This window comes from Natrix helvetica (genome assembly GCF_964273705.1).
Source record: "Natrix helvetica genome assembly, chromosome: 1".
NCBI classification, from domain to species: domain Eukaryota; kingdom Metazoa; phylum Chordata; class Lepidosauria; order Squamata; family Natricidae; genus Natrix; species Natrix helvetica.
In genome coordinates this window covers 227,965,229-227,983,891 of record NC_138548.1, presented here as the reverse complement: position 1 = coordinate 227,983,891, position 18,663 = coordinate 227,965,229, and the positions used below count along the sequence as shown (strand labels likewise).

At 42.3% G+C, this 18,663-nt stretch overlaps 1 protein-coding gene across 1 annotated transcript in view; it reads right to left on the bottom strand.

Annotated features, from left to right (window-relative positions):
- Positions 1-18,663, bottom strand: part of LOC309396575 (rab11 family-interacting protein 4A-like) — a gene marked incomplete at its 3' end in the record, with an annotated part of 98,007 nt that overhangs the window by 17,977 nt on the left and 61,367 nt on the right. Inside the window, exon 2 of the mRNA XM_081961804.1 lies at positions 15,358-15,445. Within this exon, the coding sequence (XP_081817930.1) occupies positions 15,358-15,445 (88 nt within the window). The remainder of the gene's footprint in view (positions 1-15,357; positions 15,446-18,663) is intronic.

The following is an 18,663-nucleotide window of genomic DNA, read 5'->3' as shown; positions in this document are numbered from 1 at the left end:
GAGGGTTTTAATTGGGCATAATATCCAAAGACTTAAATTCCCAGGACAATATTTAATCAATATTTCTAAATCTGGGAATGTTGGCAAAATAGTTTTACCCAGCAGCCATAACACACATTTGTATATATTATTGCAGGATTTGCTGGATGTCATATTTTATTTTGTACTAGCTGATAACCCAGAGTTGCCTGGGTATTTATTTATAGGGGGGGGAAAACGTCCAGACCAAACCTAATTTCTAATGCTGGATTTTCCCCCTTACCAGAGATAGGCCCCTTGTGGAGTACTGTGTAGCTATCATCATGGAAACTCCACTGCTCTGTACAGTAGAAGCCATTTTACGGCAGTACAGTAGAAGACATTTTAAGGCACAACAGGCTGTATTGTAACAGAACACACACACACACACACCAAGGAGTATTAAGGGTGTCTTACCCACACGGTATTTGTTTCCAGAAAGTAAGTCATCTGTGTATCAAGTTTACTTGAAATTGCTCAAGGCTTTCCAGAGTTATGCTGGAACACACACACACACACACACACACACACACACACACACACACAGAGCCTCCCAATGATCAGTTGTTTCAGGCTGCAGGGATTGCCATAGCCTATTGCTGCCTCCGCAAGGCCCATTTTCTCCCTTTGCTGCAAGGAGGTAAAGTGCTGGGAGGCAGGGGCCAAAGTGTGGGGGCCAGTGGGTGGCCTGAGCTATATTTGGTATATAAGATGCACCAAAATTTTCACCCTGGGGGGAAGGTGCATCTTATACACAGTTCTTCAGTGAATCTGACTCCCCCATTGACTTTGTTTGTCAGAAGATCGCAAAAGATGATCCCAACGTAAATATGAATCAGTTGCCAAGTGCCTGAATGTTAATCCCATGACCTGGGGAAGCCGCAATGGTTGTAAGTGTGAAAAATGGTCATAAATCACTTTTTTCAGTGACACAACTTTGAACTGTCACTAAACGAATGGCTATAAGTCAAGGACTACCTAAATATTGTTGCTAAATTACTTTTTAATGTTTTACAAGTCTCACTTTTTTTCTGATTCATTAAAAATAATACACAACAGTAACTTGAAGCAAAGCAGCGCTGGCTCTATGGAGTACCTACCTCTTTTGGCTATTTCTCAGTTTCCCTGAGAAAAAGCATTTTACAAATAAACTCAGCCTTTGCCCTTTAGAAAAAAAAAAAGGGGGGGGGGGAGAAACCCAATGGCTATGTCTCATTTTCAAGTTAAATAGTTGCTTAATTCCCTGGTCCCTCAGAAAGAAAAAATAATTATGTTTTCACGCTGAGCAGTCGAAAGGGCATAAAAAGGGCAGGTTACTTTAAAAGCAGCGGGTAGCATTCCTGTTGTGTAAAATGTGAAATTCTTTCTGCAGGAGAACTGATAAAATGGAGAAGTCGCAGGAATGAAACTGCAATGTTTTTCCATCTATTTCTACCCCTAAGCAGCAGCACATATATTTGTTTATATAACATGATGTCCTCTTATTGCTGCTGGCAAAGTAGGTAAGGACTTTTAAAAAACAAAAACAGAATAGAGATGTCAGGAAAAGTAAATAATGACTATTTCTCCCTACAAAAAGAAGAAAAAGAATGGCGGTGACTTACAGCAAACCTCACTAGAAAGGAAACAGATTAAAATACTTTAATAAACAGAGTTTTTAACGAAATGATAACTCTAGTGATTTATTTATTTGTTTAGATTTTTATCCCAGCTTTATTATTTTATAAGTAACTCAAGGCAGTGAACATGCTTATATATCATAATATATAAACTGATTGAAAAAAATTTTTAGAATTAATATGCTGATTTTATATGAACATGTATTAATGTTTTATACATAGATGTATTTTATGAGTTTGGAGGGAGGAGGCGTCTGCCACACTTGCAACTGCCAAAATTTGTACACCATTCCACCTACCCTTTTCCCTATAAATGTTTTAAAAAACCAATAATTTTTTTTTTTAAAAAAGGCAGTGAACATGCCTAATCACCCTTCCTCTTCCTATATTCCTCACAACAACAACCCTGTAAGGTGTGTTGGGCAGAGAGAGAGAGTGGCTGGCCCAAGGTCACCCAGCTGGCTTTCATGCCTAAGGTGGGACTTGAACTCATGATCTCCTGATTTCCAGCCTGATGCTGTTGTGGCCCGCTGGCGGCTAGCGGAGCTGGCAGCAGAGTCAGACAGTGAGGAGGTTGGGGAGGAACATGGACCAGTCCTGGGGGCTAAGGAAAGCTCATACAAGATCTCTGTGTGAGAGGCAGAGAGGGAGATAGACAGCAGTGAGGCAGAAGAACAGTTGGAGCCTGTTCCCAGTGTGAGCCTGCGCAGAGCTGCCAGAAGACAAGAAAAACTAAGAAAGCAGGGTCGACTTGGGAGTATAGCCACACATTGGAGGTGATTGCCCCCTCCCATAAGAAACAAAAGAGGAGCCAACGGGGGAGTGGGCTTTTGCCAGGGATGAAATTCAAATAATTTAACAATTGGTTCTCTGCCCTAATGACCAGCTGGGTAGGCGGGGCTTAGTCATGTGACTGGGTGGGCACGGCCAACTCAACGTCATTCAAGTTGATGGGCGCTTTGCCTTAGCTGTTACAATGAAATAAGGATTTAACCGGAGAGGCACTTTCTGTAAGCAGGACAATAAAGATTAGGCTAGAAACAACACCAGAATGTTTCTTTCCTGCCTTCCTTACAGGATTAGCCCTGTAAAGTGGGGAAAAAAACAGAATGAGATTTCTTCCAAAAAATGGTTCTCCCAACTGCTTAGAAATTTAACCACCAGTTCTCCCAAATAGATGCGAACTGGCTGAATCCCACCACTGGCTTTTGCAAGAAACAATTCGTTCCTTTGGTAGTTTCAAGAGTGGAAAGTTCTGTTTGTGACTATAAGAGACTCTGTGCCAAGTGTTGCCTTGCCCTGCGTTTGGAAACTAGTTATCTGGCAGCTCACCAAGCGAGATAAGGTTCGTGTTGATAAACATTCCTCTGAAAGACTGTTTGCCAAGCCTTACTGACTGTGAATTAAAGGAATTCACAGTCGTGTAAATAAAAGAGGTTTTGCTGGGACCAAGACTCTGCTTCATGCTTTTTAAAGAAGCCTAGGTCAGAATATAGGTTAATCACTATATTGCATTGGATGTCCTCAAAATAGCAATGGGCAGCAGTTTAGTTTCAAAACAGAAATGGTTCTCCAGAGAGCATATGGGCATGGTTCACTGGACTGCCAGCGCCACTTTAAAGGAGCCCCTGCCCCTTGTTCTCTTGAGATTTCATTGTAGCCCAGATGTCCTACTCGCTCAACTGCCATAAATTAGTGCCATTCCTTTCCATTCTTTAATTGCACTGCAAACACCAGTTCATGGTGGCACAGTGGTTAGAATGCAGCATTGCAGGCTAACTCCGCCCAGTGCCAAGAGTTCGATCCTGACCAGCTCAAGGTTGACTCAGCCTTCCATCCTTCTGAGATCAGTAAAATGAGAACCCAGATTATTGGGGGCAATATGCTGACTCTGTAAACCGCTTAGAGAGGGCTGTAAAGCAATGGGAAGCGGTATAAAAGTCTAAGTGCTATTGCTATTGCTCTTGATATGGGTAACAGGTAACACATGACAATGTGTATATTTCTCCACGTTCCATCTGGAAAGTACAGATAGTCCTCAACTTACAACAGTTCATTTAGTGACCATTGAAAGTTAAAACTGCACTGAAAAAACATTTTTCGCACTTACAACCGTTGTGGCATCTCCATGATCAAAATTTAGATGCTTGGTAGGGTAACTGACTCATATTTATAGGCGGTTGCAGTGTCCCAGGGTCATATTATCCCCTTTGTGACCTTCTGACAAGCCAAGTCAATGGGGAAGCCAGATTCATTTAACAACCGTGTTACTGATTTCACAACTGCAGCGATTCATTGAACAACTGTGGCAAGAAAGGTCGTAAAAGGGGGCAAAACTGACTTAACAAATATTTTGTAAGCAACAGAAATTTTGGGCTCAATTGAGGCCGTAAGTCGAGGACTATTTGTAATGGGAATGAAGATACAGAGGTCCCAATATTCCATTATTATGCCATTTCAAGCCCTTATAAGTTGTGTCTTTCGCAGTTGACACACATTGTGTCCTTTTTTTTTTACATAGCAGCAGAAACACAGTAAACAAGACTGACTGGAGGAAGCTTGTGTAGTCACATGACACCAAAACAGCCAATAAGCATTACATTAATCCAGAGGTGGTATTCAACGGATTCTGACCAGTTCTGGAGAACCGGTAGCGGAAATTTTGAGCATTTCGGAGAACCGGTAAATAGACTGGCCCTGCCCCCATCTATTCTCTGCCTCCCGAGTCCCAGCTGATCAGGAGGAAATGGAGATTTTACAGTATCCTTCCCCTGCCATGCCCACCAAGCCATGCCCACCAAGCCATGTCCCACCCACCAAGCCATGCCCACAGAACCGGTAGTAAAAACTTTTGAATCCCACCACTGCATTAATCCCACTTGCCGCTGGTCACCTAACTTCACCTCTGACACAAAGGATAGCAAATTTTAACTGGTTTTATATACCTGGGGACTGCCGTTGGATGCAGTACAGATAAGGAGGAGAAATTACTTTAACACCCCTACAGAGAAGGATGACTTACATCCATTTTACTCATAGGCTAGGAATGAGATTAAAGCAACATCATGTGGACCCTGATGGAAAAACAAATTGCCGGTACCTGTGTGTACCACGGTAAGCGCTGGCAAATATAGTCCCTTCGACATTCAAAACTTGATGAACTCTGGACTGGATAAAATATTGGAAATGTTGCATTAGGGAAAAGCCTGTGTGTGTATAATCCGGTGAGTATTAAATTAGTTCTACACGCACGGGCTCTTTGTGTTGCATGGAAATTATCATTACAAATTGAATGATGGTTCTCCTCACTCTTCCCCCCTCCCCTCTTCTTTACAGTAGATTCCCCATGCTTCTGTGGCAGGAGGTAATTTATTTTTCTGTTTATACTCTTTAGATGTTAACAACAAAAGCTCATTAGTCACACAGCTGTCTCCTGCCATTGTATCTCAGGAGAGTCTTTAAAGCACAAATGAGCTCGGTATAAGCTGCCACGCTCACTGCAAGGGAGGATGGTGAAGGCGGGTGGAAGGAGGCACATTTATTAATGTGAGTTATCAGAAAAAGGGAGGGGGAAACACCCAACAAGTACACAGCATCTAATAATATGTGTAAACAGAATAAATGGAGTACGTCCATTGCTATCATTCATCATTGCTAGAATAATCCCAGCCATCAGTCAAACTCTCCTTTGCATAATGTATTAAAGTAACCATGTGGCCGTAATAAAGCAATTCAACTGTCCAAAGTCTTATGTGACGGTTTAATTTCCATTCATCCCATTCTAGGGAAGAAAAATAAGTGATTTGTATCTCAACATTTGTTTCTCCTTCATGAGTTTTTCTCTCCAGCTTGGCTCCCTCTAGGACAGCGATGGCGAACCTTTTTTGGCTCGCGTGCCACAAGTGGGGGGAGCGCAGGGGGGTCGTGTGCGGGCGTGCCACACCCATAATGCAATGCGTGACCCCAGTGCGCATGCGCGCACAATGCGTGACCCCCCCTTTTTACATGCTTTTTTCCCTCTCCTCAGGCTCCACAGGCTTTATAGGAGCCTGGGGAGGGCGAAAAGAGCCTCCCCTGCCCCCCCCAGAGGCCTTCGGAGGCTTCCCTGAATCCTTCGGAACGCTTAAAGCCACCCTCCGAGCAAACTGGAAGTCTCCGGTTTGCTCGGAGGGTCGTTTTAAGCGCTCCAAAGGCGTCAGGGAAACCTCCGGACGGTCCCTGAAACCTTTGGAACGCTTAAAACGACCCTCAGAGCAAACCGGAAGTGACTTCCGGTTTGCTCGGAGGATTATTTTAAGCGTTCCGAAGGCTTCAGGGAAGCCTCTGGACAGTCCCTGAAGCCTCCGGAGGCCGTCTGGGAGGGCGGGGGAGGCTCTTTTCGCCCTCCCCAGGCTCCTATAAAGCTTCTGGAGCCTGGGGAGGGCGAAAAATGGCTTTTAAAAAGGTGAACACAGCTGGCCAGCACGCGCATGAATTTCAGCTCCCAGTCAGGGCCTCGCATGCCGTGACAAATGGCTCCGTGTGCCACCTGTGGCATGCATGCCATAGGTTCACCATCACTGCTCTAGGAGCTGGGGATCATGGGTTGACTGCCCATGATCCCCACCCAGCATAGTTCTTTGCCTGTAGAGCCACTTTGGTTCTCTAGTGGTTAAGGTGCTGGCATAGAAACCTGGAGGTGGTGAATTCTATTTCCACTTTAGGCAGGAAAACAGACTGGGTGACTTTGGGCACTCCCTCTCTCAACCCAACCCACCTCACAGGGGGTGTTGTTTTGGGGACAACAGGAGGAGGAAGGAGTACTGTGTACTTTTTCCTCCCTAAGTTACCTATAAACCAGGGGTAAAATGCTACAGGGTTCGGGCTGGTTCACCTGAACCGGTAGTTAAAAAATGCTACCCGTTCATCGGAACTGGTAGTAAAAAAAATGCTACCAGTTCACCCGAACCAGTAGTCAGTTATGTGACAATCAGCTGTGCCGCATGATTTATATTTGCTAGAAATTGTGTGGCACAGACGATTGTCGCACAGCTGATCGTTGGAACTTTTTTTTTTAGCATTTTTTCACTACCGGTTCGGGCGAATAGGTAGTAAAAAAATGCTTTAAAAAGGTTAAAAAAAATACGTCCGGCCAGAGGTGGGTTCCTACCAGTTCAGCCTGGTTCAGTCGAACTGGCAGTGGTACGGTGGCGTGGGTTGCTGGAACCAGCAGTGACTCAGGCCTGTCATGCCCCTGAACTGGTTTGCCAGTCGGTGCCATCAGCACCGCCATTTTGTTTTTAAGTTATGTGCATATGCAGAACAATTTTAATTGAACTGCGCATGTGTGTGCAAAGCACACCCACAAGGGAACCAGCAGTAAAGCTGGCTGGAACCCACCCCTGCTTCCGAAAACTTGCTTTCTAACAAATCTAAATTGCGCGGCACAGCTGTTCCCCCCACTTCTACTTACCTTTGCAGACTCAGAAAAGGCTTCTTAGTGCCTGCGGTGTGCATGCGCGCATGAAGCAAACCGGTAGACCTCAGAGCATTTCACCCCTCTTATAAACTAATAAAGGAAGGATAAAAATCCAATAAATAATTTTGTGTGTGTTTGTGTATATGCATATGCATATATTGTCAGCTTTTATAAAAGCTCTCTGGATGGTACCAGCCATTTTGCGATAGAAAGGTACAAAATTCTTGTGTCTTTTGGGTTGATTGCTTGGTTTGCCTGCTTTGTTTTACAGTTTGTTTGTTTGACCTACAACTCTTTTTGTGTATCTGTTCACGAGTGACATCTCACCCTTCTTGGGATATCAGTGGGACACATTCTCCAGCAATCTTGAACCTGGTAGTGGCTTAGTGTTGAGATGAATCTGAAGTAAATAACCTGGATCAAGTCAAACTTTTTTTTTGCTTTGGGAAGTTATTTCCTAAAGCCACTACCCATCTGCAGACAGGAAGTTCGTGTGACAGAAAGATAGGCAAAAGCTTATCTTTCTGTTCAGGAACAAGCGCTCACTGGCAGGCCTCTTGCAAAACATGGAGGCTTTATTGCGCTATCTGGATCAAATGTGTCAAGTTGTATCTGTTGAGCAGGGTAAGCTGTCCTTAATCCACGATCATTGCATCTCCCGCTCCTTCTCTATTTCACAGACATCTTGCTGGGTCCATGTGGACAGCACAATGCATGTGAAAGGCGGCAGTGACCCAGGCTAGTCCCAGACAGGGATACATATGTTTTCCTAATGCAGACATAAGCTTGGCTGGCAGCCTAGAAAATGCCAATGCCGGAAGTTAATGCATCACCACTAGGCAAGAAATGTTTTAGTCTATCTGACTGTATTGTCAAGTGTCTATATGCACATTCCTATTTGTGTCTAGTATGAAAAAAGTAGGGAAGAGGAGGAGGAGGAGGAGGAGGAGGAGGAGGAGGAGGAGGAGAAGGAAAAGGATCTTATAGTTTTGGGCCATGGGGGAGAAATGCACGAAAAAGTTCCAGTTCAGATTTTTTGTTCCAGATGTGCACCAGTGCATTCATAAGGACCCAATCAGTGGTGGGATTCAATTTTTTTTTACTACCAGTGATGTGGGGGTGGTTTGGTGGGCGTGGCTCGGTGGGTGTGGCAGGGCAAGGATACTGCAAAATTCCCATTCCCTCCCGATCAACTGGGACTCGGGAGGCAGAGAATAGATGGGGGCGGGGCCAGAGATGGTACTTACTGGTTCTCCGAACTACTCAAAATTTCCGCTACTGGTTCTCCAGAACTGGTCAGAACCTGCTGAATCCCACCTCTGGGCCCAATGTATTCTTTTTAAAAGGAAAAGTAGAAAACCTAGTGACAAATGTCTGGCCTGGAATGCTTTTCTGTGTCACATCACTGAAAAGACAAATAATGGTTCCAGTTTCACTCTTTTTGATGGCAAGCACTCCATTTCACTCTGTAGGTAGTCCTTGACTTATAATGATTCATTTAGCAACCATTAGAAATGACAGCAGCATTGAAAAATAACTGACTTGCGAACCATCCTTGCACTTGCAACCACCGCAGCATCTCCACGGTCACAAAAACAAAATTTGGGGGCTTGGCAACCCGTGTGTATTTAGGATGGTTACAGCGTCCTGGGGGTCATGTGAGCTTGTGACCTTCCCAGCCGACTTCCAACAAACAAAATCAATGGGGAAAGCCAGATTTGCTTAATGATCACCTGATTCATTTAACGACTGCAGTGATTGGCTTAACTGTACCATAAAATCCAGTATGACTCGCTTAACAACCTCCTTGCTTTGCAATGGAAATTCTGGTCCCAGTTGTGTATATTCAAAGGTTTATATTACCATTAGGGCTAATTAAAAAAAAAACCTCTCTATATATAGCACATGCAGAAAATTATTACTTGAGCTTTCCAAAATGTTGGCAAGGGCATGGGTTCTTCCTTTAGCTGAAAGGCAGTTGTCTTTCAGACTGCAAGAAAGATTTGGCAGGTTTTAGGGCAAAAGTGTAAAAAAATGATATTCTGGTTTGAACCTGATTTAATAATTGCTAGTAAATGCTTTTCTTTTTTTGACCTCCTGGGCAGAATGTTGTATCAATATTCTAGACCAACAAATTGTTAATCATTCCTTTCGGACATTTTGATATAATGCAAGAAGAATCTGGATTGCTAAATGTCTACGTGTCAGACCTGGAAGCCTCTTTTACATTGGGCCTTCAGGCCTGCCACAGTGTCTACTATGGGAAAACAGGAGGGGAAATTATATGGAGTATGGGTGAGATATTGTCAAAATAGCATTCTTTTGTCAAAGAGTCAAGGACACCTTGCCTTGCAGCTGTGATGGTGTGACTGGGAGGCATCTCCAGTTTTGGATGGTGCCTGATTGGACCATGTGATGGACATGTGGGTGCTGGGCAGGGACTTGAACTTTCGTTCGGGTGGGGAAAACCTGGAAGCGTTCAGATTTGGGTTTTCCCAGATGTGCCAATACGACATCTGTAATAAAATGGAACTTTGAGGAACTTCAAGCCTTGGAGTCTTCTTTCGTTGGGGGTGTTACTTGAAACCCTGGCATTTTGGAGATCCTCAGTCCTCCAGATCATAGTTGTCCCAAAGGTGCTTTTTCAAAGAGGCAACTGGACTTTCTGATTTTTCTTTGAAGACGTTTCGCTTCTCATCTTGAGAAGCGAAACTTCTTCAAAGAATAATCAGAAAGTCCAGTTGCCTCTTTGGAAAAGCACCTTTGCGACGAGGGTCTGGATTGCTGAAAGCTGCTGAATGGCAATGTATTCATTTAAAACATCTATTGATTTCTCAATTTTCATTTTATTAAATCATCAAATCACCTGAGGTTTTGGGAAATGTTTTGGAAGAATCTAAGCCTACAATTTACTGGATTTAAAATCTGCATTGCTCCTTGCCACCCCTTGAACTGGCTCTTTATCAAAGAAATAATAAAAAAAAAACCTCGATTGCTATCATTTCATGAGAGAAAGACTTTAAGTCGTCATTTCACCAATGCTCTTTTGTATTTCTATTATTGCATATATGTCTAATAGGTTTCATTGAGGAAAGGCATATGTGTCAACTTCTTCAAGGGAAGGGTGGAACATAAATGAAATAATTCTTGAATACTTCTCACAAGATGATTAGCAGTTCATACATGATTACATAGAAAATAAAACATAACAGGAGGGGCAACTAAGTTTGCCACACCAGTATACTGCTAGAGAGGCAGGATTGACTCCAACATTCTGCCAGCATCACACCTGACTGTACATCTGGACCAGGTGTGGGTTTCAGCTGGTGTTACTGTCGGTTTGCTCATGTGTATGGTGTGCGCTTCATGCGCTGGATGCATGCTCCATGCACATGCACAGTTCAGTGGAAATTGTTCTCCGCATGCACAACTCCAAGAAAAGATGGTGGCGGCGAGGACCAGAGAACGAGTTTGGGGTGTGGCCAGCCTGGGTCGCTGCCAGTTCCGTGACCCAGGCCAGCATACCACTACTGGTTCGGCTGAACTGGGCCGAACTGGGCCGAACCGGTAGGAACCCACCTCTGATCTGGACTTGCTTCCCTACAATATGGGAATGGTTCCTGGAACATGTGGTTATGCAGTCGCAGGAAGGAAAGAAATTCACTTATGCTAAAATACTTAAATTTATCCGACTGAGGAATCAGAAGCTGTGGGGAATGAATATTCATTCTGGCGACTTTCTAAGCCTCAGATTATAAGGTGGGCGTTTCCAAAGAAAGAGAGGCTAACATTTGCAAACTACATTTCCCAGTCAGCAAATGATGCAAATTTATCATGTTAAAAAAATCCTAACTCTTCTTTCCCTGCATAGGAGGGGAGAGGATAAACTTGGCCACTAGAGGGAGAATGTGTTTTGTTTTATACCATACTTGTCTAAGAAACCTAAAGGCAGGCAGGGTGAGGGTGAAATTGGGACATGAGCTCCTAGCTTGGTAAATTCTTTAGCGTAGACTACGCTAAAGAACATGTTAGGAGACTGCATTATTTCTTTATTGGTGGTAGGGACATGTCGCAGTGCCTTGGCTTGAATTTTATTGCTAGATTGCAGAGACATAGAATAGATAACATAAGCAGCCTTGGATTATATAGTTATTTCTTTACTTATTTATTATTTACATTTCATATTTTTAACTGCCCATCTCCCTTGAAAATTATCTGGCTAGAGTTGATGCATCCTGGCCAAAATGAGCCAAACCTGACTCCTTATCAGGGAATGTGGCATGTGGTTTGGGTACCACAAAGACTGGTCTACTCTTTCCTTTTGTGGTTTAGACATGAACTGTGGTTTAGACATGAAAATAAAGTGGTTTAGACATGAACTAATTAATTATAAGGAGAAAAAAGGAAAGCAGATATGTTGTATATTTGCAAAAGGCAAGCATATAATTTGAATAAAGATAGTCTGATCTTATGAAATGGAGTTGATGAATACCTTTGCAGAAGTGAAGAAGGAGGTTGAGTTATGAAAAAAACAGCAAAAATGTATACTGCCCATTCTTTTAGGCCTGCGTAAAAGTCAAAATTCATAGGTTGGCACTAGTTGCCTGTTGGGTAAAGATAAAGGTAAGGATTTCCCCTGTCCAGTCATATGGAACTCTGTGGAGCAGTGCTCATCTCCATTTCTTAGCTGAGGGAGGCAGTGTTGTCCAAAGACATTTTCTGTGTTCATGTGGCCAGCATATACACAAAAGGCATACGGAATCCTGCTACTTTCCTACCAAAGTGGTACCTATTTATCTACTTGCATTTGCATGTTTTCAAACTGCTAGGTGGGCAGCAGCTAGGGCCCTGATGGCGAACCTATGGCACGCGTGCCACAAGTGGCACGCAGAGCCATTTGTCAGGCGCACTGGGGGGTCGCACGTTGCATTATGGGTGCGGCATGCCCGCACTCGACCCACCTGCGCTCCCCCCACTTGTGGCACACGAGCCAAAAAAGGTTCATCATCACTGAGCTAGGGCAAGTAACGGGAGAGACCCCTAGTTGCCTGTTACGGCGCATTAAACAGTGATAAGTGAAGAATCAAGGATGGGTTTGGAGGGAAAATGTGCAACATACTGAACAAATGCAATCCAGGTGTGTGTGTGGGGGGAGTTCAGTGATAAGAATGAATGAATTTGTGGGAACAAGCTTTACAAGTACAGAAAAAAAGACGGAGCCATTTTGAAGCCCAAGAATCAATCAGAATATACTCAAAAGATGCTGAGTATAAACTTAGAAATAGGTTGGTTTGTTTCAAATATCTATCTTAAGACTGGCTATATGTATAAATGACAAAGGAATTACCGTATTTTTCATAGTATAAGATGCACCGTTTTCTCCCCTAAAAGAGCATGGAAATGTTGGTGCGTTTTATACACCAAATACAACCATTTTTGGCCTCCCAAGGCCCCGCCCCCACACCCCATTTTTGTGAAAAATGGGCCATTTATTGCAAAAACTGAGGTGTTTTTGCCTTCTCCCAGCCCCCAGCAGCAGTCTGCAGACTTCAGCAGCGCTGGGGGAAGGCAAAAATACCTCCATTTGTGTGAAAAACAGCTCCTCTTTTGCCCATTTTTTACAAAAACTGAGGTGTTTTTGCCTTCCCCAGCCCTGCTGAAGCCTGCAGAGTGCTTCTGGGGGCTGGGGAGGACAAAACCTTTTTTTTCCCTTATTTATCTCTCCAAAATCCTAGTGCGCCTTATACACCAATGCATCTTATAGTCTGAAAAATACGGTAATCAAAAAACAGAAGTTATCTGATTGTTTATGATTAAGTACTGGGACAATCAGTGGAATATACACAAGTGTTAAAAAGGTTCTGAGTATGAGACAGACAATTATCTGGTTGTGTCAACTCTGGGTCTTAGTAAAAAAATGAACACTGACAAAACACAGCTGTGAGTAAGAGTGAAATGACAGCAAGAAGAAAATTGCATATGAAAAGAAATTAGAAGACTAAAATCCCAACTACTGGTGATCCTTGACTTACAACTGCACATTTCATGATGGTTCAAAATTACAACAGAAACAGAGAAAAAGTGACTTACGACCCATTCTCAAAGCAACAATGATCATACCACCGCTTATGGTCACATAATCACAGCTCAGGTGCTGGGCAACAAGCTCACATTTATGATGGTTGCAGTGTCTTACAGTCCCAGGTTCACATTTACGATCTTCTCAACTGACCAGCAAAATCAATTGAGGAAGCTGTATTCACTTAACGACCATGTGATTCACTTTAGGGCCATGGAAAAATGGTCATAGAATCAGGTCATGTGAGAACTCGCTTAATGACTGCATCCTTTAGCTACTGAAATTCTGGGCCCTGTTGTGGTTGTGAGTCTAGGATTACTTGTGAATTAATGGAAAATAAGTGCCAGGAAAGAGGAATGTGAGAGCTGCATAAAACAAGAGGGGAAATGATTAGGGTACAATGTACAAAACTCCAGTGTGGAGTAAAAACAAAAAAATGATGCCTCTTAAAATAATGAAGTTGTAGGCATAATTATTTTCCCTCCAACTCTCCTTCAAGGCCTTCAGCATCAGACATTATATCAAATGTATATACAATATTGATGTGCGTTTGATTCCATGCCCAAAAAAAATTACCGCAGAGTTTTCATTTATTTTTCATCTCTCGGCATATGCATCTTTTTTTTTTAGAAATCAGCTTTATTCGTCAGATGCGGCGAATTTTTGTCCTAGTTCCCGTACTAAAGCACTGAAGAGTACACGTGCGGCAGTCTCCTGTCCCTTGTGGGATTCCTGCGTACTCCTGTCCCCAGCAAAATAAAACAAGCCAAACAGATAAGAACAAAAACATTTAGAGCAAGAGTTGTGAGTAAGGGTGCCAAGTTTCGCTCTGAGCCCCGAATGCTGACTTTCAGGCTTCACTGATTGTGTACACGAAAATGCCAAATCATTTTGCAGGGACGAGAAAAGATTCTTCTCTAGGTACAGGACAAATGGGGGTGCAACATAGATTTATTTCTGAAACTACAGAAGTGCTGTGCAAGCTCTAACTGATCATTTTGGCATCATGCAGAGAGCAGGGGGCTTATCTCCAGTAATTATTTATACATATACATATACATATACATACATACACACATACACACACACACACGACTCTGTGTGTGTGTGTGTATGTTCCAGCATAACTCTAGAAAGCCTTGAGCAACTTTAACCAAACTTGGTACACAGATGACTTACTGTCTGAAAAAAGGGGGTAAGACACCCCTAATATCCCTCAAGGGAGGGGGTGTTCTGTTATGATACAGCCTGTTGTGCCTTAAAATGGCTTCTACTGTACTGGTGTAAAATGGCTTCTACTGTACAGCGCAGTGGAGTTGCCATGGTAACCGCTTCACAGTACACCACAAGGGGGCTCCCTCTGGTAAAGGGGAAAATCCAACATTAGAAATTACATTTGGTCCGGATATTTCCCCCCTATAAATAAATACCCGGGAATGCAGGGTTAATGGCTAGTTTAATTATAATAATAAGTGTAGTATAGAGCTGTTGGGCAGCGAGTAGAGATTCAGGTTTCTTCTGGATCAAGGAATTTACTGGATCAGATTTTTTTTCAGACCATCTTATATGACCAGATTGTTTTAAGGATAATACAAAGGAGGATTCACTCATCTACACCAGCTTGATCTCCAAAAGATACATAAGAAGTAAGCATTAAGAAGCAATTGAAGAACAAACATTATGTCTCAATCTTTAACTGTCCTGGAGAACCTTAGCATTCCTTTCCTTAACCTGATAGCAGTAATAGCACAACTAAAGTGTTTTCCCAGTGGGAGAAACCATGCTTGAGTTTCATGTCATCCAGGTCAAGGTTGTCCCAAAAGTGCTCTTTCAAGAGACAACTGGACTTTTTTGGGTTTTTTTCCTTGAGGGCATTTTGCTTCTCATCCAAGAAGCTTCTTCAGTTCTGACTGAAAGGTGGGGAATGGAAAGATTTATATTCCTTAGCATTCCTTCTGAGAGTCGTTGAGGCCATATAGAAGTTTATCTGTGCCCTCAGGATCACCTGAAGAGAGCAAATGTGTGTGAAAACTTTTTTGGAACTGCTGAAAGGACTGTGTTGTGGAATATCATTTTTCAAAAATTTCTTAATGTAGTTCTTTTTGTCACTCCCATCTTCAATACTACTACAATTCTTGATAAATAGCAACATTTCACAGAATAATTGTAAAAACAATGCCTACCTTTGATGGCAAATACTCCATGGCAGAAATCTTTGAAGCTGATCTTGCCCAGATCATTTGGATCCAAGCATTTGGCAAACTGTTCCACCTTTGGGGGGGAGGAAATGAAATAGGTTAGAGCATGGACCACATCCTTTATCCTTGGATGACAGGTGGGAAATACAGGACGTTCTTTTCTCTCTCAAGTAAGAAATTTAAATTAGGAGGAAGAAAGTAATGCACAAGTCAGATTTATGTACCTTTACTCCATCTTTCCAAACAATCATGTTCAAATCTATTTTATGACATTAAAAAAAAACCTTTTAGAAAAGAAGACTGAGGAGGAGAAAGAGAAGGAGAAGAAAAATGTTGATAAATGTATTTACTTCCAGACTCTCACTAGCCATGATCTGATCTTTTGAGCATCTGAAAAAATGATATACTACTTAAACATTAAAGGAAAAGAGCCATGTTGGTTTATGATAGCCAAATATAAGTAGTCCTCGACTTACGACCGCAATTGAGCCCCAGATTTCTGTTGCCAAGTGAGACATATGTTAAGTGTGCTTTGACCCATTTTTACAACCTTTCTTGCCACAGTTGTTATATGAATCACTGCAGGGGTTAAGTTAGTAAAGTGGTTGCTAAGTGAATCTGGCTTCCCCATTGACTTTGCTTGTTCGAAGATCACAAAAGGAATCACATGACTCCGGGACACTGCAACCGTCATAAATATGAGACAATTGCGAAGCATCTGAACTTTGGTCACATGATCATGGGTGGGACGTTGTCATGGTTGTAAATGTGAAAAACAGCTATAAGTCACTTTTTTTCAGTTTTCTGTTAGTAATACAGCTGTACAGTTCTAGACGGCATAAACAGAGGGATAGAATCAAGATCACGTGAAGTGTTAATACCACTTTATAATGCCTTGGTGAGGCCACACTTGGAATACTGCATTCAGTTTTGGTCGCCACGATGTAAAAAAGATGTGGAGACTCTAGAAAGATTGCAGAGAAGAGCAACAAAGATGATTAGGGGACTGGAGACTAAAACATATGAAGAACGCTTGCAGGAACTGGGTATGTCTAGTCTTATGAAAAGAAGGACTAGGGGAGACATGATAGCAGTGTTCCAATATCTCAAGGGCTGCCACATAGAAGAGTCAAGCTATTTTCCAAGGCACCTGCGGGTAGAACAAGAAGCAATGGACGGAAACTAATCAAGGAGAGAAGCAACTTAGAGCTGAGGAGAAATTTTCTGACAGTTAGAACAATTAATCAGTGGAACAGCTTGCCTCCAGAAGTTGTGAATGCCCCAACACTGGAGGTTTTTAAGAAGATTTTGGATAACCATTTGTCTGAAGTGGTGTAAGATTTCCTTACTAAGCAGAGGGTTGGACTAGAAGAGCTCCAAGGCCCCTTCCAACTCTGTTATTCTATTCTATTCTATTCTATTCTATTCTATTCTATTCTACTCTACTCTACTCTATTCTATTCTATTCTATTCTATTCTATTCTAGTAAGCTGCTGGTATAGGTCTATTGAGACCCGTTTCTTGCATTTGCAGTGAGCATTGAAGTAGACAATCAGTACTGATTTTCTCCCCTTTTACATGACGTGTTCAGAGCCTAGTTCAGGTCAGTACATTTCTTCTGGTGACTGACCATTAAAAAAGAAGAACATTGAGCACCATCTCCGAAATTCTTTCTCTAGCATAATGTTCTCATGCTGATGTATCATTCTGGAAGGTTTCCCCACCAGTTCAAAAATCACAACTTCATCATAAAACTCGAATGTAAAACATAGGAAGGAGTCTACATTGTCAGATAAGAATGTTTAGCTGCTGAGCGTTCAAGAATGAGTTAAAATTGTGGGAAAAGTCTTTAGCCCGCCAGAGACAAATTTCAGACATGGCACTGCCTGAAATTTGGAGTTCTAATCTCTGCCCTATCACTGTAGATTTGATACATACTGCCTGGAATCTGCATGACGATGGCAGATAGAAATACTATAAATAAATCAAGGTGTTTTGTTTCAAACAGCTATATATAACCCACGCTCACGCTGACACAGTTGTGGTGGCAGAATGAATACCAGAAGAAATTAACTAAAGACAATATAGGAAAATCTACATGCAACTCCTGACGTTCCGATTTTTGTCATAACTATTCAAAAGCCTAGGTAGGGTTTGTCCAGATGCAAGGGAAGGGAGAAGTTGGTGTGTAAGAAGGTTTCATTTTAAATATCCTATATGCAAATCATTTAGAATCAATGAAAACGTCATCAATAATTCAAATTATGACCAAGGACAAATTATTGAGCAGGATTGTCCGATCACATGATGGATACTCATTCTCATTCCTAAAACCTCAATATTGTCATAATGAAGTTCCCAAATCCCTTCATAGTTATATTTGTATTGCATGTACTCTAACCTAAATGTACTAAGGTGTGTGAATCAAGCTTATTTTTTCATATGGGATGTGGAAATGCTGCCCTGTTTAGGAAAATAGGAATATAGGATTACTGTACACAGCTCTTTTATTTTGTAAAAAAATAATTTTGGTAGTAACCACAAGGATGTCGGAGTCTAATGATATCTAATTCAAGATGCAACTTCAAGACAAGGGGTGGAAAGCTAGCAAACTGTTCAGCACCATGGACAGCTGCCATTTGCAAATAATATGTGGCTCTTGCTTCAGGAAGGCCAACCAATCAGAAATGCCACCACCTACGTTTGCTGCCTGTAAACCTGCAGTCCTGCTCAGCAGATACACATAACCTTTCCTCTCTCTGGCATTTCAACCCATTTCATTCTATTTCAAGAATTACCTTCTGTTCCACCTAGAATTCCTCTCAAAGATACCCAGGGAACGGCACGTGACAAATACAGTGGTAAACCTTATGATATAAAGTTCTGTTAAAGGATAACGAAAAACTGTTTTACACACACACACACACACACACACACACGCACACACACACCCACACACCTCACACATACATACACAGAGAAAAAAAATACAATGACTGCCTTCATATGTTGCATTGCATCCAAATCAGAGGTGGTATTCAGCAGGTTCTGATCACTTCTGGAGAACCGGTAGAGGGAATTTTGAGTAGTTCGGAGAACCGGTAAATACCACCTCTGACTGGCCCCACCCCCATCTATTCTCTGCCTCCCGAGTCCCAGCTGATCAGGAGGGAATGGAGATTTTGCATTTCCCTGCCACACCCACCAAGCCACGCCCACAGAACCGGTAGTAAAAAAATTTGAATCCCACCACTGATCCAAATGTGATTAATCTGCCTTTAGTATGCTTTG